At 42.8% G+C, this 26,205-nt stretch overlaps 1 protein-coding gene across 2 annotated transcripts in view; it reads right to left on the bottom strand.

The window, feature by feature from the left end:
• Positions 1–8,819: 8,819 nt before the first annotated feature.
• The window catches only part of NPY5R (neuropeptide Y receptor Y5), a 38,093-nt gene continuing 20,707 nt past the window's right edge, over positions 8,820–26,205 (bottom strand). For both annotated transcript variants that reach the window (XM_079991421.1, XM_079991420.1), the window contains exon 2: positions 8,820–11,015. In XM_079991421.1, the coding sequence (XP_079847547.1) occupies positions 9,684–11,006 (1,323 nt within the window). In that variant the 5' untranslated portion in view covers positions 11,007–11,015 and the 3' untranslated portion in view covers positions 8,820–9,683. The remainder of the gene's footprint in view (positions 11,016–26,205) is intronic.

Raw genomic sequence — 26,205 nt, 5'->3', positions numbered from 1 at the left:
GTACATATTTTCCTTAAGTGTCGTGCATGCTGAAAAGTTCATATCTTTACACCATAAAGCCTTCCATTTATCAAATTCTATATTATACCCTAGATCTACCGCCCATCTCACCATCACCTCCTTTACTTCCTCATCCTTGGTGTCCCACTCAAGGAACTGGTTATACATTTTTGATAGTAATTTTGTTTTACTTTCTATTATTTCAATCTGGAATCTAGATTTTTTCTCATTTATTCCAATCTTTTTATCTTCCGTCCACATAGAATTTATTTGATGATATTGAATCCAACCAGTCAACTTATTTTTTATTTCTTCGTATGGTCTAATCCTCCACCCGGATTCTGTTTTGGTTAATAAGTCCTCATACGTCCATCGTTCCCCCTCAATGTTTAATTTTTTAATTGTTAAAATATCAATTGGTGATAGCCACCAGGGTGTCTTCTGCTCCAGCAATTTTTTATTCCTTTCCCAGACTTCCAATAGTGGCCCTCTGAAAATATGATTAGAAAAACCTTTATGAACCCTTCCCTTATCTCGCCATAGATAAGCGTGCCAACCGAATCTTAAATTAAACCCCTCTAGATCTAACATCTCTCTATTTTTTATGACGATCCAGTCTTTTACCCAACAAAGACATGCGGCCTCATAATATAACCTCAGATTTGGGACCGCAAGACCCCCCCTATCTCTTTGGTCTGTAAGCAATTTAAATTTAATTCTGGGTCTTTTTCCCTGCCAAATAAATTTGGAAAGTAGTCTCTGCCATTCTTTAAAAATTGCAATTCCCCTAATTATTGGAATGTTCTGGAATAAGAAGAGTAATTTGGGTAATAAACTCATTTTAATTGCCGCCATTCTGCCCAACCACGAGAGGTGTAATCTGTTCCATATATCTAAGTCCTTCATTATCTCTTTCCATGTTTTCTTATAATTATTTTCCATCAAATTTATATTTTTCATAGTTATCCAAATTCCAAGATATTTTACTTTTTTGGTTATTTTAATTCCAGTTTGTCTTTCAAGCTCATTTATGATGTCTTCTTTCATATTTTTAGTCATTATTTTGGTTTTTTCTTTGTTCAATTTAAATCCCGATAGTTTTCCAAATTCTTCTAGTAATTTTATGACTTTGCCGATGCTCTCCTTTGGTTCTTCCAATGACAACATAAGGTCATCTGCATATGTTTTCAATTTATGTTCATTCGCGCCGATTTTTATACCACGGATCTCTGGGGTTTTCCTTATCTTATTTGTAATTGTCTCTAAGACTATGATAAACAGCAGCGGTGATAGAGGGCACCCCTGTCGAGTACCTTTTGCTATTTCAAACTGTTCTGTCAGGTTGTTATTTATAATTAATCTGGCTCTTTGTTGTGTGTATATTGCTCTAACTCCTTCTAGGAATGTGCCCTCTATCCCTGTTTTTTCCAGACATTTTATTAGAAAACCCCAGGAGACATTATCGAAAGCCTTCTCGGCGTCAACGAACATTAAAGCGGCAGGGATTTCGTTATGACATTCTAGATATTCAATAATGTCTATTGTATGTCTGATGTTGTCTTTTATTTGTCTATTAGGAAGGAAGCCGGCCTGATCACTGTGTATAAGGCTAATTAAACATTTTTTAAGTCTATGTGCCATTATGTCTGCAAAGATTTTATAATCATTGTTCAGTAGTGAAATCGGTCTGTAATTCTTAATATTAAGTTTATCTGAATCTGGTTTTGGGATCAAGGTAATGTAGGCTTCTTTCCAGGATGTTGGCATTTTTCCTCCTCTTAATATCTCATTCATAACATCACATAGTACTGGTGTTATATATTCCTCTAGGACCTTGTAATATTTAGCTGATAAACCATCTGGTCCTGGGGCTTTTCCTAATTTCATCCTCTTGATCGCTTCTCGAATTTCCTCTATTTTTATGGGTCTGTTTAAGGCGGTTCTTTCTTCTTCTGTTATTTTTTTTGGACTATTTTCTTCTAGGTATTTTATAATGTTCGTTAAATCTTCTTTTTCTCTTTTGTATAAGTTCATATAAAATTTAAGGAAGTGGTTTTTTATTATTTTAGGATCTTCCAGAACTTGGTCATCTACTTTTATTTTGTTTATGATGCTACATTTTCTTCTTTTCCTCAGTTGCCACGCCAGAAATTTTCCAATTTTATTTGCTGATTCGAAGAACTTTTGTTTCATTAACTTTATTCCCCATTCAACCTCTTGGCTTATTAATGTTGAATATTGTGTTTGGAGCATTTTATATTGTTGCTTATGGCAATCATCTTTTGGATTTTTTATCATATTTTTTTCACATTCTTTCAGTTGAAGGATTAATTCTTCTTTTTTTCTTTCCTTAGCCTTTTTTCTTTGGGAGTTTTGTTGTATCAGAAGACCTCTTAACACTGCCTTACTGGCATCCCATACTATATCTATTCCAGTCTCTTTGTTAATATACTTACCTGGCAGGGGAGATACCATGATCACAATCAGTGTCTCTTCCAAGGGTCATCTAGAAGAATATCCTCTTCTTGGATGCCACTTCCTGAACTTCTGGGTGTTATGAAACTACCAAGAGGTCCCCCTCTGCTAACCTTAACATGCAAGAGGCTCTGTAGGGAAGGATGTGGCCCATCCAATATTTGGAGCCTGCGTTGTTTAGAGCTTTAAACACTAACACAAGCACCTTGAATTGGGCCCAGAAATGAGCTAGCAGCTTGTGCAGCTGTTTTCAAAAAGGGCTGAGTTCTAAATGGAACCCCAACTAGTATTCTGGCTACTGTGTTTTGGACCAGTTGAAGTTTTGAACCATCTTCAAGAGTAGGTATACATAGAAACATTGCAATTATCAAATCTGGAATCATAGAATTGTGGAGTTGGAAGGGATCCACAGGATCATCTAGTCCAATGCAGGAATCTTTTCCCCAATGTGGGGCTTAAACCCATGACACTGAGATTAAGAGTCTCGTGCTGTGTTGATTACAGTAGCAAATCAACACTTCTCAAAAAGTGGTCATAGCTGGCAAACCAGCCAGAGCTGGAAACGAGTACTCCTAATCACCAAAATCACTTGAAACTCTAGTGACAATGTGGACTCCAGGAGCACCTTCGAGCTATAGGCCTGCTCTTTCCAGAGGACTGCAACACCAGCCAGAACAGACCATCTCCTCATCTCTCAGACTCCAGAATTCAAACATCTCTGTCTTACCAGAATTAATCCTCAATTTATTGATCCACATCCAGCCCATCACCACTTCCAAGCACCAGTCTAGCACCTGAACCGGCTATAATTAAGAAGGCAGGCAGGTGGTGATGGGGGCTGACTGAGGGCCTACAGAGGCTGATGGGGCAACACACCATTCACCCTAACAGACCAGCCTCCTGTGCTACATTATGTCTTTGGTAAAATAATCACCTTCTTGGTATGAAGTGGATAATATTTCCATATGAATATATATTAATAGCTGTCTTGCCTCAGGTTGGTTTTATATTCAGCTGCCTGAGATGGTAAGTTAGCTAACTGGATCTTTGGGTAAATAAAAAAGACTCTCAGAATAGATTTTCCATCTTTTCCTTTGGACTGAATATGTCAGTAAACATAGCAACCAATGAATAATAATGAGAAATACTTTTTTATAATAACATCCTCACTATAGATATGACATTTAGCAACCTAACTGTAGGTATTCTGTTTCAACTGTTTTTAATTCTGAATTTTTGATTGTTGGAACAAACCCTGGGAGCCTGCTAGTAAACAGCAGGTAATAAATTTAATAATAAAAAATCAATCAATCGGTATGCCACAGTGAAAACAAAGTTATCCTTTAAGCTATGTGATTCATTTGTGATGTTGAGTATTCTTTATTCATTAGAATAGAGTTGGAAGGGTCATCTAGTCCAAGCCCCTTCAATGCAGGAATCTCAACTAAAGCATCCATGACAACTGGCCATCCAACCTCTGCTTAAAAATCTACAAGTTCTTCCTGGAATCTCCTTTCTTGTAACTTGAATCCATTAGTTTCGGACCTCCTCTGGAGCAGGAGAAAAGAAGCTTGCTCCATCTTCCATGTGAAAGCACCTAAGATACTTGAAGATGGCTATCAAATCTCCTCTTTTACAGGCTAAACATAGCCAACTCCCTCAACCATTCCTCGTAGGGCTTGAATTCCAGACCCTTTATTATATTGGTCTCCAATATAATAGCATTAGAATAGCATTAGCTCTCCCCTCCCCCACTGTTGCATCCCATTGTTAACTCATGTTAAGCTTGTGGTCTACTAAGACCCCAGATCCTGTTTCAATCATAATTCTCTTGATATTTACTCTTAGGGAAGTTTAAGTAAACATGCTCTGTCTTGGTGACATATGTTCCTGCCCCCAGGGCAATAGGGCAATAGGCTACTCCAGAATCCAATTAAAAATTGTTCCATTGCTTCTGCTGCTGCCTTTGTTTGTGTTCATTGCTGCATTTGTAAAGACATGCTGAATGTATCTGCTTGTTAATTTCACATGCAGTATTCCTATTAAGTGCCCTGCTTTTAATAAAGCCATGGTGAGATAGAGCAGCAGTGTACACAGTGTGAAATCTCTTAGAGGAGACTGTGTCCTGCTGTATATTGGTGCAATACACTGCCACTGGGATGGGATGGAGAGAAAGCAGGTTGCCTATAGCCCATATCTGTCATTACTGATAGATTCATAGTGGGTATTGCTAAACAAAATCAATATTTATTATGCTGTTGTTGTAGTTTAATTGTTTAGTCGTGTCCGACTCTTCGTGACCCCATGGACCAGAGCACACCAGGCACTCCTGTCTTCCACTGCCTCCCGCAGCTTGGTCAAACTCATGTTCGTAGCTTCGAGAACAGTGTCCAACCATTATACCATGCTCTTAAAATTCCCTTTGGCTACATGGATATAATCAGACAGCCTACCTAGGGAAGACCAGCAGAGAAGAGAACCAAGACAACAGTGTTTTACTTATCATTATTATTACCCACTGACTGAGCAACAGCTAAAAGCTAGCTGTTGTTGTGTTTCTCTTGAATCTGGCAGGCCACAGGTTTGCCCTCCCTGTTATAAACTCAAGGATGCAAGAGGACTTTCCTGCTGGGCTCACTTGTTTGTCACCTATCTGACACATTTCAGCAAGAGAGTCATATCACAGAGTGAGAGTTCCATAGATGAGTTATTCCAGGCTTCATGGGGACTGCTTTGTCAAAGGTGCTGTGCTGATCTTCATCCTGTTTCCTTCATAAATTGGTTTGATCTTTATAACCAGCTGATGAAAGTCAATAGTCCAATATGTTTGTCTTTTAGTAAGCATAACAGTATCCTTTAATAAGCATTCAATCACCAGGAGGTGTGAAATCATTTATGGCTAGTGTTGCCAACGAGACAATGATTGTGGACAGAATACACACCTTAGATAGAGAAGCAAAGGATAAGTCTTGTTTTGAGGTTATCTATGGATCCCATGTATAACATTGTAAAACGGTACCTTTGTAAAGCAGAGATGCACATTAGTGACTCACATCCAACTCAGGGACCATTCAAAGAAATAAGCAGGTAAGCTCCATGCATTATGAAAATAAATGATGAAGCACTAGTAAGGCAATGAGGACCACAGCTCAAGTTATTTCAGCCTCTCCCTATGGCAAGCCTTGTGTATCTCCTGGTTTCCATTCTGCTGCTCTTACCAGAAGCTGCCCCCAGATTTACCAGGCAGCTCCTGTTACGGCCTGCTTTAAGCTTGTTGCTATTTTTCCTTGCACATGTAGCCCTTGCAAAATGCTTGTTCCCCTCACACAGACGCCAATGTGTGCGTGTTTGGTGGAGTGTTTTGAAAATGATCTCCATGGTGAGATTCAGGCCCTTCCCTTTTGGGAGCCCATGGGTTCTCCATGCAGGCTTCCTACCTGCTGGGTAATGAGGGTGGCATAGCTGGCCCATCCATGAGGCAAGGTGAGGTGACTGCCTTAGGCAGCAGGATCCACAGGGGCAGCAGATCCTTATGTGTATCTTTATTGCCCTCTTGTTCCTGATGTAGATATTCGCTCATCCTTTATTGTCTGGTGATGGGCTGGAAGCTATTTTGTGGTTTACCTCAGGTGCCAAAATGTATTGTGCTGGCACTGGAGGGTGGTTACCAGTTATGATAAGGCCGTGAGGCCTTCCTTTGCTCTGTCAGTTTCTCTGGCAAAAGGGCAGTTCTTAGCAGGCTGACATGGGATTCAAACTATGGAAAGGGCTGGAGCTTGAGTTCGCAGGTGGCTGTTTCTGACCTGTCCATTGCACTAAGAGGGCTTGTTCTGGTGCATGTGTAAGTTGTATAGCAGGGGTGCCAAACTTTTTTCAAAGAGGGCCAGATTTGATGAAGTGAACATGTGTAAGGGCCAGCCAAAGTTTTTAGGATTAAAGTTGAGCTTTTTTAAAGGATTGAAGTTGCAGAGCTTTCTTTTTGACAGGGGCTAGATAAAACTGGTTGGATTGGCCCACCAAAACAGACTTTGGGCATGCCTGCTCTATAGGGTATCATTGGCTGTCTCGTTGTGCATTGTGTGTGTAGAGACAGAGAACCTGTGGCTCTCCAGAAACTGTTGGAGAGACTCCAACAGACTCTCCAGAGACTGTTGGGTGACTCCCATCACCCCCAGCCAGCATGGCTAGTATTCAAGGGTGATGGGAGGTATATGCTGCATACTGTGCAATTACTGAGTATTGATTGGTGCTTTCCTTGCTTGGGGTGGGGTCATCATTAATGCATAATTGCTGTGGTTGGTAGATGGTGTTACCATGGACATTCTCTCTGGATGTTGTCACGTAATCGCATTTCTACTGATACCATTTTGCTCTCTCCTTTGCTACTGGGAGTGCATGAGATGGGTGCTATCTTACACTAACATAATCACCAACATATCAAGAGCATAAAAGCTGCCAGTCGAGTGGGACCATAAGATCAGGATTTCACTATGTACCAATCCCATGCTGCCTGGATGCAAATAAGGGACTGCCTGGTAGAAATACTGCTGCAACATTTTAGTGCTCATTCAATTTTCTCATCATTCTATGTTCGTACACACACAAAATGAATGCAAAACAGCATGAAATAATATTCATTTCATCTAGATGTGTTCATATAAATAACAAGTTAGAAAAAGACACTCATTTGAGCATTCATTTATCCGTGTTTTTCTTTGTAAGCCTATGGATTTATTAAAATGTCTAATTTAATGAATTTATTTAATAAATTTAATGAATTTATTCTCGGCTTGTTGCTATCAGATCTTGCTGTTCTGCTCCCAAAGGTCAATTTAATTTTTCATTTAAGACCCTGGATCAACTACCAGTTATCTGTGTTGATATTTCTTGTTTGCCAGGCTTTAACTTTGTATTGGATTCTGCACATAAACTCACCACTGTGCACTTAAGGCAGGCTGCAATATTGATTAGTTCTTATGTATCAGCTGGCTTGGGTAGTTAGAGAGTCTAGACTGTAGCTGTAAGAGCATGCTTGGGGGCCACGAATTCTTTTCTCCACTCTGAAATGGTGGTAGATGACAGGAACAGTCACTAGGGTCTTCTACCCCCAATACAGGGGGATACTGCAGTTTCACAATTTCTGGGAATGAGTCCCATTCCTTATGTTGGAGTACCAGTAATCAGAAAACTTAACATTGAAAGGTCCACCTACAATTGAAGAGCAGACATGATGGAGATATGGTACCAGTTTGACATCCTTAAACCTATAGTCCCATCTGTCTTTTATTTACACAACCTTACACTTGCCAAGCTAGCATAGAAAGGCTCTGCAAGGGGTCTTAGAGAGGCAGCTAGAGCAGAACTGGAAAGCTGTAGCCAAATTGGAAAACAGCCAATGTGATTATAGCACCTCCTGGGGCACAAAGATATGCTTATGCTGAGAGAGATATAATGGGAGATATGACCAAGTTGTCATACCACACTTTAAAGAAAAGATCAGCAACGCAGCTCAATTTTTTCAGAAGCAAGACATCCCTTTGTTGAGCTAAACTTTGGTATTAAAGCATAGCCGCTTGATCCACAGTACAGACATACCAAAGTGCAAGGATTTACGTGCATGCAATCCCACTGAAGTCTCTGATGTGATATAATACAGTAGGCAGCTCCAGAACAGGAGTGATACAGAGTATTTACTTTTTTTTCTGTCTCCTCTCTCAAAGCTGCACTCCAGCAAAACTAATTAGCTGAATGCTGATTTTAAATTTTTGCCTCTTTTTTTTTTTACTGTATATTTATGTATGTTTGTTGTAAACCGCTTTTATTTTTTTTTAAGAAAAATGAAGTGTTATACAATTTTTTTCTAAATAAATAATCTCAAGCAAGAGTTCCCTGATGCGCGTGCTTCTATTGTACTTGTCTAAAGCGTAGCTTGCATCCCACATTAATCCTACTCACAGAATACCCATTGAAATTAAAGGACATGAGTAACTTAGGTCCATGGACTTCAGTGGATCTACTCTGAGTATGACTTAGTTAAGACAGCCCTCAATATACACAACATGGGTATGTACTAAAATGTAATGCTGGTTCTTTCTTATCATTGTCTCTTCCTTCCCTCTATTGTCTTATTTAGATTGGAAGCTTCTAGAGCCAAAAACTCTGATTCAGTAGTACTAAACAACAGAAAGTCATCATGTATGCACAAGCTTCTTTTCAACCAGGTTTATCCAATAGCATCCAGTTTCTTAAAATAGAAATTGTTTATATCAAGCAATAAAGAAATTGCCTTATTTATTCCATCCACACAGAAGCCAACAATTTATTTAAAAAGAAATATTGCCTAAAGAGCAATGGGTTCACTCATGACAATGATACATTGTTCTTAATATTTGATTGTTACCACATGACAATACATTGTTTTAAGTATCTGCTAGCAAAATTTGCAATCTAGATATCTTTGACATGATGTTAAAGCAGCTTTAGAAGGAACTTTGTGGAACTGCGTTTCAATATTGCATTTCTGCTTATAAGGTAGCATCCAGTGATATTTTTCTAGAAAGAGAGGTTCCGGGACTCACCATGAACGCCTCTCTTGTTCTCTTATAATGGCAATGGCGCACACCTGAGAAGTGCAGGAAGTGAGTTCTGGTGAAAAAAAGCCCTGGTAGCATCCAACACAGTGCTGCTCCTGACACAAGGATTTTTGACAACAAAGGAGACCTTCCCCTCTGTTTTCTTCTCTTTGAGCATCCTCTAAATCTGTCCAGGGGATTCCCCCAACCCTCTGGAGCAGATTGGGGGAGCATGGGGTTTATGGGTAGAGGGAGGGGAAGTTCCCTTGCACAGGTCAGAATCCTTGCACTACCAGAAATACTTTGCTGGATGCCACCCATAGTGTACATATTGAAAACGGTCTGTTTCTTTTGTACATCGAATAGATGCCTCCTGAAAGAAAATCTGACATGAGTGGTTGTCATAGAGGGAATGATGAGAGGACTGTAGATTGACCAGTCAAACCTTGACACCTGGCATGTTTACAAACTGAGAAGTGTTATCAAATCATCCAACCACTGAGTTAACCTTTGTCACATTAAATGGCCAACAGGAACTTTCCGTAACGCATTCCTGCAAGCAGTCAGATGATATGTTTCACAGTTTGAACCTGTGAGGATAATAATTTGAGATTTATTGTTCCATTTACAGCAGTTTTATGATAATTGTAAGCATGGAATAAGGGCCATCAAATCAGCTTTTATGCCGTTATTAAGAAATCCATATAGAATGGGATTTAAACAGCAGGACATCATGCCCAGCAAATGACAAATACAGTACACCAATTTAAAATGCTTGTTTGAGATGAGATTGCCATTAAAATCTGTTACAACGTGGAAAACGTGAAGAGGCATCCAACTGACTGCAAAAACTATGATCAGCACCGTCAGTCGGCAGAAAACCTTCCGAGACCTTTTCCTAATCCGAGTGGTGGATCGGGCTATTGTAATCCCATCCTGTGTTTCAGAACTCTCTGGTTTCACCTCAAAGCAGATGGGAATCCCTGGGATGAATTTGCTGGATGAAAGCTGACTTCTTTCTGTCCCTGATGTTTCAGGGAGATCCCCAGAAGTATTGCCCCGATGGTGCCTTAATATTGCTGGCACCACGCTAGCTGTCTTTTTGCTGTACCTCCTCCGATGTTTCCTAACCAAAGTATAACTCCACCTCTCAGAGCTAGAGAGCTGTCCCTGAGGCCCCTGGCTCTTGGGTGCATGGAGGGTTAAGTTTATCATCTCGTTCTCTTCCAGTTTGTTTTCTTTGCCTGACAATCTGGAACTTACGGACCTGCAGACTCTGGTGTGACTGACGGTGAGGCAAACCAAAGGCAAAATGTACTGCATGAGCAACAAGGAAATAGTGAATGCAACCCTGTAGCACGTAGATGGCCAAGACTCCACACACAAGCGCTTGCTTTTCAGTGCTTCCAGGTGGAGATCTTCGAGCTTGTGGAAAACAAGCAGAGGGGAGCAAATGGCTAAGCCAAGAGTCCAGATGGCGAAAATGAGGTAGCAGCCGTGTCTCAGAGTCAGGTTACTAGAAAGAGGGTGGCGGATCAAACGGTACCTGACCACAGCAATGGAAATCAGCATCCAGGTGGACAGCAGGACAGACACACATTGGAGGAAAGGCATTACATGGCACATGACTTCGCCAAACATCCACTGATCAAGTAGAACTGAGGTCAAGGTGAAGGGAGAGCAGAAGACCACCACTAGTATGTCAGAAAAGGCTAAGTTGCCAATGAGGAAGTTTATTATGGTTTTTTGCTTGCACTTCATTAGAGCCATGAGGATCAGCAGGTTTCCTATGAAGCCAGCGAGGCTGATGAAAGTGTAAAGCCCAATCAGGAAGTACTGAATGTCATCTACGCTGTTTTTATAGTCTTCCCAGGTAGGAAAATGGGAGCCCTTGGAAGGGGCTGAGTTGTTCTCTGTGGCAAGTGTCCTGTTGCTGTAATCTTTGAGGTCTCTATCCATACTGAAGTCCTGTTTGGAACCAGAAACAGAAATAGAATGATTATCAGCTGCAGAAACAAGGCCACCCATGCAAACCACATTTCGATACCTAATAAATAAGTGTGGTGCTGTAATTTTACTTATGTTAAGTGGCAAATGTACTCCAAAGAATGTATTCTATCCAAAGCCAAATTTCCCTCTTAAAAATTTCAAAAATCAGATTTTTCTCTCAATCATCTTTCAGAAGCAGCTTTTTAAAAATGGTGCTCAAAATGTATTTCCCACCTTTCTCAAGGCAAGTTGCAAAACAAGAGAACTAAGGTAATACATAAATAATACAAATAACAACACATATCACAACCAGCTAAAAAGGAAGCATTAGTGTAAAATCAACTTAATGGAAATAATTTGCAAAAGCTCACCAAAGTGAAAAACTGTCTGCTGACTGTCTAAAAGCACGAGGCTACTCCAGATCTTGGATGCAATGGCCAAACTCTGTGCAGTACCCAGCCATAGTACTGAAAACAGTTCGTTTGTGTGAGAGGAGAGAGAGAACGCAGGCAGGTTCTAAGAAACATTAGAACTTCAAGGACAGTCTTTTGTACAGCACATCATCGTCATCTAATCTGGTGGTAACTAGAACAGTGGTTCCCAAACTTTTCCCTTCTGTTGACCACTTGAAGACTGCTGAGGCTCTTGGCAGATGACTTGATGATTTTGATTTCAAATACAATAAAATGCAATATAAAAGAATGAAAATAAGCAATAAAAATACAATTGAAATGAGTATGGATATTTGACGTGATGGATGTGCCATCTTCTGCCTTCAACCACAAATCCACAGAAATGCCACAGACAACAGGAATGAAGCTCGCAAAACACTGGTGATTCACAGACAACAGTTTGGGAGCCCCTCAACTAAAGCATGAACCAATGAGACTACAAAATTATTTTACCAACCCTCCTTTTATTGAACTGAGACTCCTTTTCTCCACCCACACATAGCAGTTAATAGCAGTCATACTTTCTACAATACAGATAATTTGTATTATGCAAAATGTGCTTTCTGCCTTTCACTTCCACAAACATCAGTATTATTTATTATGGAAGGAAATTTACAGATTGTGTGCCAGCAAGATTTTGGGTACCGCATATGTGTTACCAGTAGCTGTATTATTTGTATTTTGAGGATCAGTATTTTGTCTGCTTATATATAATTTTGCTGGGATGAAATACCAGTCTCTTTTTAAAAAATAAAAATAAAATAAAAACCTCACAAAAATACAGAATTTCCTGGAATTATTCCAATAGCTGATTCTTCCCACGGCAGTCAGCATTAATGTGAAAAAGCTCTTCAGTGGTGTCAATAGATGGCTCTTGATTTTGGTTACTAGGGTGAAGTAAGGACCTCTTCTGATTAGATAAGGGATTTTGTGTGGAATTAACATGCTGGGGTTGTGAGTTACTTTTTCCCCTATCCCCTTTTGCCTGAAATGGATTGGTAATAAAATACCATTTTCTTTTGCAAAATGACGCCACACATTCCCTGAAGGTTACTGCCTTATATTTGATCATTAAGTTCTACAGCACTCTTGAAAAACAAATAGAGATAGATGATATAATTCCAGCAGCTTAAGTTCTCTAGCAGGTGCCTATATTTTGTCAGCATGAAAATTGCTATTGATTGTCTGTATCTCGGTCACAGGCTTCACTAGATCCCTGCCCACTGTGAAATAACCAGACCTCTTATATACTTTAAACAGCCTGGGATAATTTTTCTAACACCATTCTGAAAAATGGGTAGTAAGCATATATTGAATTCTTAAACCTGCTTAGGTGAACAGGGCTAGCCTGAAGGATGTAAGAGTTCTGAGCAAACCGAGACTCCACCTTTCTGATTCATGTATTATATTTTCTCATGGGTTACACTTATATAGGGACGCAGGTGGCGCTGTGGGTTAAAGCCTCAGCGCCTAGGACTTGCCGATCGAAAGGTCGGCGGTTCGAATCCCTGCGGCGGGGTGCGCTCCCGCTGCTCGGTCCCAGCGCCTGCCAACCTAGCAGTTCGAAAGCACCTCCAGGTGCAAGTAGATAAATAGGGACCGCTTACCAGCGGGAAGGTAAACGGCATTTCCGTGTGCGGCTCTGGCTCGCCAGAGCAGCGATGTCACGCTGGCCACGTGACTCGGAAGTGTCTCCGGACAGCGCTGGCCCCTGGCCTCTTAAGTGAGATGGGCGCACAACCCCAGAGTCTGTCAAGACTGGCCCGTATGGGCAGGGGTACCTTTACACTTACACTTATACAAAGAGGCACACACTTTCTCATGTTCTACTCATTCAAAGCCTGAAATCTGCCAAAGGCCAGACAATGGGGCCATTGCTGTCCCAAGTATTTTGCATTTAATAAAAAAAGAGAACACAATCATTTTGTTCTTTCCAACTGATTGAGAGACACTGTGTTCTAAAATAACTCTGATTAAAGACTATGAGCCTATTCTCCTAACCATGGCACTTTAGCCTATAGAGGTTGCTTGATAAACTGTCTTTGGTTTCCACTCTATGGTGCACCAACCATGCCTCTATACTTTATTTAATTTTCTGTATGCATTAAGAAGTCTTATTTCTCATGGTTCCCAGCAAAATTATATTTTCTGCATGGCAGTGTTTGCATACGATCAACTTGCCATGCTCAAAGAATCAAAACTCACAGGCTCTTCTCACATCTACCATGATGATCATATTGAGAATAGATTAAGATACGGGTAGGTAACCTGTTTTCCATCAAATGTTTGCCATCATACTGCAATTCCAACCATCCTTGACCACTGGCCATCTTGGCTGGGATGGATATAATTTAAAGTCCAACAACATGAGGAAAGCCACAGGTTTCCCCATCCCTGGATTAGGAATTTGCGTATCACAAGGAGGAAGTGATATCATCATTGATGGTCCATTCTATTTCCAGCCAAAGCTTTCTGGGAAGTCAGAAGCATGAAGGCAACAGCTGCTTCCTACTATTTGTCCACTGTAACTTTTAGATTGCTTTGCCTCCCCTAGTTTATAATATGCCTTAATACCAGCAGAGGCATGTGCCATCATTTTGAGTGACAGCAACCCTGGCTCCCAAGAATCAGATGTATTGAACATAGATTGCAAACCACATATAAGAAGGGTCAAGACATGATTTTCCACTGCTAGTTCTTTCTTTCATGAGGGTGAAAATGTATTCCTGTTATACTTTTGATTTCTGCCAACAGCTTAACATGAATGAATCAGGGGTCGTTTGTTATGGAGATGAGGGATTAGCAAACCACATGGGCTTCTCTTCAGAATTGCAACATACTGTAGTATTATTCATGAATGATACCAACTAAATAGGCAGCCTTTTTACTTACTGTTGCCGCACCCCAGCAGCCAGTCCTACCATTGGACATAGTGGTCACCTCAGGCATCTGATTCTTGGTGTCACAAATTTGGAGCAAAGTGCCATCAATATACAGATCATACCTAGCTGTGGCTCTCTGTTCTATCTGAAACAGGAGAGGTGGTTGAGATGTTAGACCAGTGCTTAAAGGCAGTGATGTGCTGGATGTGGGCCAATAAACAGAAGCAGAATCTTGAAAAGACAGAGGTGTTGCGTGTCCCCATTTCTCATGTCTAAGAGGTGGGGAGACGGCCTGCCCTGGATGCAGTTGCACTCCCCTGGAAGGAGCTTGGAGATATTCCTGGATTTAACACGGTCATTGGAGCCTCAGATGACTTCAGTGGCTAGGAGTGCCTTTTTCAGCTCCAGTAGGTTCACCAGCTACAACCTCTTTTGGACAGAGATGTCTTGACCACTGAACTCCATGCTCTGATAACTTCTTTTGCAATATGCTCATTGTGGAGACATTCTGCCCTGGCGCCTGAGGTTTCCCTTCCCTGATCTTCCAGATCTCTTAAAAAAAAAAAAACTTTCAACTGGAGTTATCTGTTCCAGTAAGTGCATATGACCCCAGTGATGATAAAGCGGAAAGGTAAATTTACTGTAACAAATACATGCATTCATTCAAGTTTGGCCCATTCTGTGTAGGTGTACCTGTGTCTTACTTTCCTCCATGTTGCTCCATGTTGCGACCCCAGAAGGCAGACAGCTTAAAAAAGGTAAGATACACTCAGAATCTATCTTGTAGCAAGATAGTTGTTATGTACTGAGTTGAATAGGATCCAAACTGCAGCAGTCTGATTGGTCCTAGAACAATAGGATCCAAATTGCAGCAGTCTGATTGGTCCTAGAACAATGCAGCAGTATGATTGGTTGGCAGGAACCACCCAATCATGCTCCAGATAGAAGTGAATCCACAACCTGATTGGCTTACAGTAGAATTCCAGAATTAGCCAATCATGTGCAGCCCATTGTGTAAATAATGTATATAAAGCAGATACTTTGAGGGGACATTCATTCATTCCTCCTCACCACTATGAGCTGAATAAAGAGCATGAAATCACTTTGCGACTCTGAGTATATTTCAATAGTCTTTATCTCCTCTCTTGGCTGGGAGCCAAGAGAGCATCCTTAGATGTTTCCTCATCGAAGGAAGATGGCAGAGAGAGAGATATGGCTGCCTGCCCTGTGCTTTTATCATTTACCTGCACAGGTGAGGCCACACCCACCTCTGGTCATATGCGGAGGAAGTCCGTCCCAGTAAGTTTACCTGCTTGCTGGACTGACATCCCTCCCCATGTTCTAACATGTACATTCTAGGAATGTTGTCATTGACTGCTCCTGTGTTTACATCCCACACAAGCAAACAGCATATTTATCACTAGGCAATCTGCACTGCAGCAGACAATTGCTGTACCAGATCTACACTAAGCTGCTCAAATGAACCTAAGTGTGTTTTGAATGTTTGCATACACCGAGAAAGTGCTTTAGGTTTTTAACCAACAACAAGATCTGTTTTCAATGTTATTCACCATAAATTTAACCACAGAATTGCCTTATAAATTCCCTCCCCCCCCCCCATTCTCTTATCGCTAAATGAACTGATATTGAATTTACCTTTTTCCTTCTCCCACTGGAGATTTCATTCTTATCACACTAATTAGTTCACTTAATCTAGATGCATGTGAGCACACAGATAGCGCTTTGTCCTTTACATGGAAACGGCTCCATATGATGCAGCTTGTAAACAGGCTTGCAAAATAACCTCACTAATTGCATGTCCCCTTTGCACATCAGTTGAAAAGCACTACACACTTCCAGGAGTGGGCAGTGCTGGACATAAACCCTCCATACCAAACAGAAACCCTCAGGGCCAGCTGCACTATCTGTTACAATCGCACAATTGCAAAACTGCTGCTGAGTGGGGAACCTATGGGCTTTCAGGTGGTGCTGGGCCACAATTCCTATAATCCCTGACCATTGGGTTTTGCTGGTTGGGGCTGATGGGAGTTGGAATCCAACAACATCTGGAGGAAGTGCCTTAGCTACCAGCGGGGTGGGGGAAGTTGGGGGTGGGTACTAGCCAGTCCCCCCCCCCAAGTGATCCCTCCAGAAGTGCACCATTGAGGTTCCCAGCCTGTGTGTGTGTCTTTGTGTACGTAAATGTGGGTGGGTGGGGTGCCAAACTGGGTCTTTGACCAGGGTGAAGTAAAGCCTTGTTTTGCCCCTGTCGGGAGGGGCCAGAAGTTCCCCACCTCAGGCCTAGAACCTGCTTGATAAAAGTAGACAGTGGGCTAGTCTTGACTTGTCCCTGGAGAAAAAAGGCTCATGTGCACCATAAAAGGTCACATTTTCATGCTGACCCCCAAAAGTTGAAGAAGTCCTATGCTTCAGCATACAAGCAAGGACCCATAGCTCATTGGTAATGTCCATGTTTTGCATACAGAAGGTCTCAGGGTCATTGATTCTTCTCCAGGGGTCTGGGTAAAAGGCGGATCTACACGGATCCTCATGGATCCTCCACTTTTTTATAAATTACTCCAACAAATGCAGTGTCAAATCACACCTGGAAGGCACGCCTACAAACGTACTATAAAAAACGTGGATCCAACACTTTGCCGTGCTGCAGCACCACAAAAACATGGATCCGAGGGATGGATCCTCATGAATTCATATGATTTTTATATTGAAACAAAATAAAAATACCATGATACTGTAGACCACATCTTAGTCTGTAGGCAGAACCAAAAAAATCACGCGTCCACTGTTTCGTGGTGCCGCAATGGTGCAAAAACATGGTTAAAAACACGGATCCTCATGGATCCTCATGATTTTTGCACTAGATCAGCCCAAAGTCACCATCAGATCAAACATCATGGCCAGGGGCACAGCCTGCACCACAAAAATCATGGATCCACGGCTTCCTGGCCATACCATGGCCCCAAAACGTGGTTTTGAAGCACGGATCCTCATGGATCCTCACACTTTTTGCATGATAATTTTTTTGCAGATAAAGTCGCTCATATTCGGAAGGAGTTAGACACCACCGTGGGAACAGGGCCAGGGCGGGAGAGTGCTAGAGCCCTGTCTGGTCAAGTTGCATGGAATCAATTTCAATCCGTTACCCCCGAGAATGGGGACAGGCTGCTTGGATGCGTGAAACCAACCACCTGTCTCCTTGATCCTTGCCCATCCTGGCTAATAAAAGCAAGCCGGGAAGGGCTGGGCGATGGGCTCTGCAGGGTGGTGAATGCTTCCCTCTGTGAGGGAGCATTCCCAGACCTGCTGAAAGAGGCGGTCATTAAACCGCTTCTTAAAAAAACATCTTTAAATCCGGCCAGTATGGCCAACTATCGCCCAGTCTCAAATCTTCCATTCTTGGGCAAGGTGATTGAGCGGGTGGTTGCTGAACAACTCCAGGCTCGCCTGGAGGATGCGGACCATTTGGATCCCTTCCAATTGGGATTCAGGCCTCATCATGGGACTGAAACTGCCTTGGTCACGCTGGTTGATTATCTCTGGTGGGCTAGGGACAAAGATGAGAGCTGTTTCCTAGTTCTGCTGGATCTCTCAGCGGCTTTTGATACAATCGATCATAACATCCTTCTGGACCGTCTAGAGGAGCTGGGAGCTGAGGGCACTGTTATTCAGTGATTCCACTCCTTCCTCCTGGGCTGTGTCCAGAAAGTGGGGGGGGGATGAGTGTTCAGACCCCTGTGCCCTTATTTGTGGGGTGCCTCGGGGTTCTGTCCTCCCCTCCATGCTTTTTAACATCTACATGAAGCTGCTGGGAGAGATCATCAGGGGGTTTGGGCTCGGTGTCCATCAATATGCGGATGATACCCAGCTCTACCTCTCTTTCAACTCAGAACCAGTGAAGGCGGTGAAGGTCCTGTGTGAGTGCTTGGAGGCGGTTGGAGGATGGATGGCAGCTAATGGATTGAGGTTGAATCCTGACAATACGGAAGTACTGTTCTTGGGGGACAGGGGGTGGGCTGGCATGAAGGACCAGATGCACAGCCTGGGAGTCATTTTGGACTCACAGCTGTCCATGGAGGCACAGGTCAATTCTGTATCCAGGGCAGCTGTCTACCAGCTCCATCTGGTACGCAGGCTGAGACCCTACCTGCCCGGAGACTGTCTCACCAGAGTGGTGCATGCTCTTGTTATCTCCCGCTTGGACTACTGCAATGCGCTCTACGTGGTGCTGCCTTTGAAGGTGGCCCTGGAAACTACAACTAATCCAGAACACGGCAGCTAGTCTGGTGACTGGGAGTGGCCACTGAGACCATATAACACATGTCCTGAAAGACTTACATTGGCTCCCAGTACATTTCCGAGCACAATTCAAAGTGTTGGTGCAGACGTTTAAAGCCCTAAACGGCCTCAGCCCAGTAGACCTGAAGGAGCGTCTCCACCCCCATCGTTCTGCCCAGACCCTGATGTCCAGCACCAAGGGCCTTCTGGTGGTTCCCTCATTGTGAGAAGCAAAGTGACAAGGAACCAGGCAGAGGACCTTCTTGGTAGTGGCGCCCACCCTGTGGAATGTCCTCCCATTAGATGTCAAAGAGATAAACAACTACCTAACATTTAGAAGACATCTTTAGAAGACATTTAGAAGGCAGCCCAGTTTAGGGACGTTTTTAATGTGTGACTTTAATGTATTTTTATTTCATTTCTTTGGAAGCCACCCAGAGTTGCTGGGGAAACCCAGCCAGATGGGCAGGGTACAAATATATTATTATTATTATTATTATTATTATCATCATCATCATCATCATCATCAGTACTTTGTAGGTTTTGATAATCTTTATAGGTCTTTTAAATTTCTAATCTATCTATCTATCCCCTATCCCTTTTCCTTTTCTGTACTTCCCTATCCTTATAAAATTGAATATATATATATATTTATAATTTACGGATCCACAGTTTTCTGGGTCGCCCAATATTCATTACCCAACCACCTATGCTGCTCATGGCCAGATCACTTTGGGGCACTGCCATGCTGTAAAAAGATTCTCATGGATCTTTAGGTTTTTTATGTTTGGTCACCCTGAAATCACTATCAGATCACATATGATGTATATGACCACAAAATGAACCACAAAAACCACAGAGCACAGCCAAGGAACAAACACTATATTAAATACTTTGATCCTCATGGATCGTCATCAGTGGCGTAGCGTGGGTTGTCAGCACCCTGGGCAAGGCAAGTAATTTGCGCCCCCTAACCTGTGGATTTGCGCCCCCTAACCCTAACCCCTAGATGTTGCGCCCGGTGTGGCCGGCCCCCCCTGCACCCCCCACGCTACGCCACTGATCGTCATGATTGTTAAATGGACTCCACCAAATTGCATTGTAAGATCACACCAATGTCCATGGTATGACCAAAATAAAAACTCTATCTGAAATGGTTCTGCATTAGCAAGAACATTGTATTAAAATGACATTCATATCCATAGCTTCCATTGTGAAGAACTGCACCTGGAAATTTTTGACGCTGTTAAACTTCAAGAATATCCAAGGCAGAGATTGTGATGATCTTACCTGTGAATGTAAATTATCAAACCAACTAGATGGAGACTTCAGATTGTTCATAGTACATTTGATTGGCTGCAGGGGCATACGAAGGGGCAGCGGGGTGGTGGTGCCCCAGGGTGCCACGCTGGGGGGAGGGTGACAGTACGGTCACTGTACTGGCTGCCGCTTGTGCAGCGTCTGTGTGGGCTGCCACTCTTGCGGCAACTGTATAGGCAGCCCCTCTCGCAGCGACCGTATGGGCCGTACGGGCAGCTGCTCTCGGGGCGACTGTACAGGCTGCTGCTCACGTAGGGTCCGTACAGGCAGCCCCTCTCACGGCGTCCGTACAGGCTGTACGGACTGCCACTCTCCTGGCAACCATACGGGCTACCGCATGCGCAGCGTCCATACGGTCTACCATGCATGCGCAGTCCGTACAGGACATTGTGTGCACGTCCATCATCCAGGACTTGTTACCATAGATCAGGAAGAAAGTTCCCCAGACTGCAGGAAAAGATAACAGTAGCTCCAGCATCTGATTCAGTGCAGGCTGCTGAGGGGTTGGACTCCTTAAGATCACCGACTATGAGACCCCTGGAAAGCACTCAACCTGATGGTGTTTCCTGCTTGGCAGTGGGTTGGACTTGATGGCCCTTGTGGTCTCTTCCAACTCTATGATTCTATGATTCTATGAACCTCAGAAAGTGGGAAAGAGGATTTGACGGTGACCAATATTGATTCTTTTGATAGCAGCCCCATATTCTCAACACAGTGAGAAGTGTTTGGACAAATCACTGATTTGTACATCAGTTCCCCCATGGCACAACTATATCTTCCCCACACTCAGTCTACAAACCATGGGACTTGTGGGTTCAGTTGGCAACATCTGTGTGTATGACTATGACATAAACACACTGAAAGGATCAAACTGGATACATGACCACATAATAGATGCCTTTCTTGCCTCCAGGGTGATAATGGCCAAAGAGCTAGGTCACGATGGAACAATTTTCCCACTTACTTGCAGATATGTCAAAGATGGCCAGTGCAAGCTCTGAAGAACTGTTTGAGATTTGGTGTGCTAAAGAAAGATGTTTTGATTATTCCAGTAAATGACAGAAAAGTCCACTGGAGACATTTTGTATGGAATGCAGTACCAGTTCTTCTCATAAGCAAGCAAGGGGAGCCCCTTAGGTGCTGGGTGCACCACTAGAACTGGCGGCATGGTGTGAGTACCAAGGTTGGTTTTGCTCTCTGCATTTTTCCTGAAGTTGTTGAGCTGTGAAAATCATGTCCACTATCCCCCTAGAAGGCTGAAAACCATTTTGGGATTCAGGAAGGGTCACCTCGGATAATGTTAAGAGACGTGTTATGTACTGAGTCGAATAGGATCCAAACTGCAGCAGTCTGATTGGTCCTAGAACAATAGGATCCAAAAGGCAGCAGTCTGATTGGTCCTAGAACAATAGGATTCAGAATGCAGCAGTCTGATTGGTCCTAGAACAATGCAGCAGTATGATTGGTTGGCAGGAACCACCCAATCATGCTCCAGATAGAAGTGAATCCACAACCTGATTGGCTTACAGTAGAATTCCGGAACTAGCCAATCATGTACAGCCCATTGTGTAAATAATGTATATAAAGCAGATACTTTGAGGGGACTTTCATTCATTCCTCCTCACCACTATGAGCTGAATAAAGAGCATGAAATCAATTGGCGACTCTGAGTATATTTCAAGACGGTTTGCTAAGATCCTTGCAAGAATTTTGCTGGCCACAGCTAATAGAGAGATCCCTTGATAGTTTCCGCAATCAGTTCTGCCACCTTTTTAATAATAATAATTTTTATTAAGTTTTCCATTTTAACAATCCAATCAAATCACATTAAATATTCAAAATTGTACAAATACATATCATAAAGTCCAAATATTTTGCCAAATTATAATTTTTTTGTTGGGGGTTCCCATGCTTCAAGTTCAGTGGGGTCCAATCATCTCATGTTTCTACTGCCTTGAGTGTCCAATAGTTCCTTCTTTAAATCTTCTTGTTGTTATCCTTTTTTCTTTCATAGCCTCTGAGTTGTTTCCACAGGAGAGCTGAAATGAGCAATAATATGCTTCTGTGTGAACTTTGTATGACTCTCCTTGGGTTTTTTTACAGCTGTTAAGTCTTTTATTTGCAGTCTGTCCTCACACACTGGTGTTTATGCCGAATCCATCCAAAAGTCCTTCTCGGGTGGCAGACGCCATCTTTTCTCAGTTCCGATGAAATAAAATCTAGGCGTTTGCTCATTAATTTTCTCAGACAGGTTGCACCAAACATTAGTTTTTCCAGAGGAGGTTTGCCAAATCAAACTTGAAATACAGATATAATAACAAAGTAAGATCTCGCCTCCCCCTATGACTATTAATCTCTGCAACTCAGTCTGTCTCATAATGGTGGATCCCGATTAAACAGTGCTTCACAGGAGAGTCTTTTATCTTCTTCCAAATATTTCAAAGAACAAAGGTTTTAGTTAATATTATTATTTCCACACAGTTTATATTTTCCTATCTCACTTGGTATAATATAGACGGTTCTTCTGGGGCGGGGTTGTTAGGTAGTATCGTAGTAAGAAAAGAAAAAGTTTTATCCCCCCTCCTTTCCGTTCCATTTCAACATACCAGCTTAGATGTTATTCTTTGATGTTATCTTTCTTCCACTCTGTCACTCTTGTCATCTCAGTGGCTGGCTTTATTAGCAGGTTAAATATCCTTTCTTCGCTCGAAGCATGTCCATAATTCTTAAATCCAATCTTTTATCTTAAGAAATGGAACTTGGAGCACTCACAGAACAGCGTACAGGAGATCCAAGCTCCCTCGAGGGCTTTCCATCCAGTGCCCCTGCCCCCTCCTTCTTTACGAACTCAGGGGTGGTTTGTGGGCAGCCGCGGCTGAGACTGCATCTTCCCTTCCACCGGGAAGAATTTTGGGAGCATGATTACTCCCATCTCAACCTCTAAATTACTTCGTGTAAGCTGGAGAGATGCTATTGTTGGCCATCTTCCGTGGCGCCCCTAGCGGAGCCCCCAGTTCTGTCACCTTTTTAAAAAGAGATTGATAATTTAGTATCCCTGAAGTCTGCTGGGATCGCTTCTCTCTCCCAGATTTTTTTGATGAGCTTGTGAAGTTGTTGTGTAAGTTCAATTCCACCCACTTTGAAGATTTCAGCAGGTATGCCATCAGGTCCACTGGCTTTGTTGTTTTTTACTTGGTTAATAGCTGTACACAACTCTCCCAGATTTGGAGATACTGCAAGCTCATCTCTAATTTGTTTTTGCGGGATTTGGGAGAGGACCTCAGCAGCTATGGGGGAGTTGTGGTTAAGGAGATGTTGGTAGTGTCCTTTCCAGCACAGTGCAATAGCTTCTTTATCTTTTAGAAGTGTGGTACCATCTGCTGAGCGTAGGGGGGCATATGCCATGATTTATTGGTCCATAGATGGTCTTTGTGGCTTTAAAGAAACTCTGTGCATCATGAGTGTCGGCTAAGTGCTGGATCTCTTGAGCTTTTTTTTTATCCACCAGGTGTTTTTTAGTTCTCTGGTTCTTAGCATTGGCATATGTTTTTTTTCTTAGTGGCACAGCTTCTTTCTCTTTGCCAGATCTGAAATGCCTTCCTTTTCCTGTCAACCATGGCATTCAATCTCACTGTCATTCTCATCAAACCAGTCCTGGTGTTTCTTGGTTTGGTATCCAATAGTTTGCTCACAGACTGCAATAATGGATGTTTTTAGCTTGGTCCAGTGTTCCTTGATGTTATCAGGGAATTCTGAAAGCAGATGGTCCTTAAGAGTCATTTAGAAGCAATCCCGCTTAATGGGAACGTGAAGGGCTTGAGTGTTCATTTTGTGCCTTGGTTTTCTTCCCTGAAGCCTGCGTTGAGGTATAATCTTGATAGCCATCGTGGCGCGTATTAGTTGGTGATCTGTCCAGCAGTCGTCGGTGCTCGTCATAGCTCTGGAAAGGAGCACATCACGTTGATCTTTAGCACGGACAATAACATAGCCTAAGAGGTGCCAGTGGTTTGACCGAGGATGCCTCCATGAAGTTTTAAATTTATTTTTCTGTCAAAAGAGTGTTTTGGTAATAACAAGGTTGTGCGCTGCACATATCGTCAAAAGTAAGATTCCATTCTGGTTGCTGTTGCCAACTCCTCCTTTCCCAATAGTCCCAGGCCATAGATCAAAATCTCACCCAACTCTTGCATTAAAATCACCCAGGATAATTTTATCTTCCTTAGGCGTCTCTGATAGGATGGTATCCAGCTGAGAGTAAAAATTTTCTTTAATGTCTTCATCAGCATCCAGTGTTGGTGCATAAGTGCTTATAATAGTAGTCTGTTGGTTTTTTGTGAGCTTTATTCGAAGGGTTGAGAGTCGCTCATTAATGCCAGTAGGGACTTCTGACAGGAGCTTCACAAGGTCGTTTTTCATAGCGAAGCCTACCTATGTATTCAATGTTCTTGTTCAGATAGACCTTTCCAGAAAAATGTGTAGCCTCCTTTTTCTTCCTTCAGTTGTCCCTTGCCTGCTCTTCGAGAGTCTTGAAGCACTGCGTTTAGGACGTTCGCTGTCTGTGTTATCTGACAAAGTCCATATATTCTATGTTCCAAAGTTCAATTGTCTTTTATGACCCCTGGGTGGTGACCCCACTGGGCGCGGTAATCCAGTCAGGGAAAAAGGGAGGCAGACTATGTTTAGGGCACCGTTTCCAGCCCCTTCCCCTTTTGGGGGTGAGAAGAGTGGATCCTAAAAAGGGCTGCTCAGTCATGGATACAGCTGCTGAGGTGCTCAACTGCCTCATTCCTTGAGTCAGAATGACTGACCGCCCATGTGTCGGTTCATAACTAGGGGCTTCCAGATTTCACATTCCTGCCTCCGTAGCCATTTAGTGATCGCCATGGGGGGGAGGGTTTGCGGGGGTTGGGTTGGGTTTCTGGAAGACGCCTGTGCGTGAATTTGTTTTATGTGTAGAGATCAGTGCACGCTGACCAACGCACAGTCTTCGCAGTAGGGCCCTGTTCTGATGGCATGAGTAGTCACGACGAACTGGTGGATCCTATCTGCTGCAGCCTTCATCCGCCTTCACAGCCGTTGTAACACATTGCTTGTTATCATCCGCCTGTTCTGCCACTGAGGACTTCTTGGATCATTCTTTGTCTAGCTCCTTCCCTTTATGTACTAAGCTTGGATCCTAGAACAATAGGCAAGTAGGATCCTAGAATGCAAGAACTGATTGGCTTGCAGGAAAAGCCTAATCAGGCTCCAGGAGGGAAGCAGAATCAGCCAGTCAGACAGGACTCATTGTGTAAATAATGTATATAAAGGCCTGAGGTTTGGGGGGAAATTCAGTCACTGTTTTACATGCTGCAATAATGAGCATTAAATCACTACAGGACTCTGAGCATTTTTGATTTTCTTTGACCTTACCGCCTTGGGTGACCCTGCTGGGAGTACGAGATTCCCGACGGCTTCACTCACAAGGGTCATAGGAATGTGCAAGCCCACTCACCATGACAAGTGAGAGAACTGAGATAGATTGCACTAAGCCCTGGTCTCATTAGACAAAGCATTCCACCAAAAAGGCTCTGGCTCTGGTCGAGGACAGCTGGATATGTTTTGGGCCAGGGACCACCAGTAGGTTGCTGTTAGATGAGCGTCACACTCATGGGGGTGTATTGGAAGATAATTCCCACAGATAAGAAAGGTCACAGACTGTTTAGGGCTTTAAAGATTAGCACCAAAACCTTTAACCTGATTCACTACTCCACCTGGAGCCAATCCAGCTGATGAACAACCAACTGAATGTGGGCTCTCCACAAAGTCCAAGTAAGAACTCATGCATTTTAGACCATTTGGAGTTTCTGGAGCAGTCTCAAGGGTAGCCCTGCATATCTCTCTCTCTCTCTCTCTCTCTCTCTCTCTCTCTCTCTCTCACACACACACACACACACACACACACTCACTCACTCTCACTCTCTCTCTATCGCATTTATACCCTGCCCTCCCCAGCTCAGGTGTACAGCAAGTTAAAGTAGTCTAGTCTGCAGGTGGCTACTGCATGGATCACCATGGATAGGTTGGAAAGGGACAGGTACGGTACCAATCGCCTAACCTGACATAGATTAAAAAATGCCAGTTTGGCTACATTTGAGACCAATGCCTCCATAGAGACAGAAGCAGCCATGATCACACCGGGACTCCTGATGGCGGCTACAGGTGACTATTGCGCCCCAT

This window comes from Podarcis cretensis (genome assembly GCF_951804945.1).
Source record: "Podarcis cretensis genome assembly, chromosome: 9".
Classification (NCBI taxonomy): Eukaryota; Metazoa; Chordata; class Lepidosauria; order Squamata; family Lacertidae; genus Podarcis; species Podarcis cretensis.
Note: the sequence above shows the minus strand (reverse complement) of the source record. Positions and strands in the feature narration are given on the sequence as shown.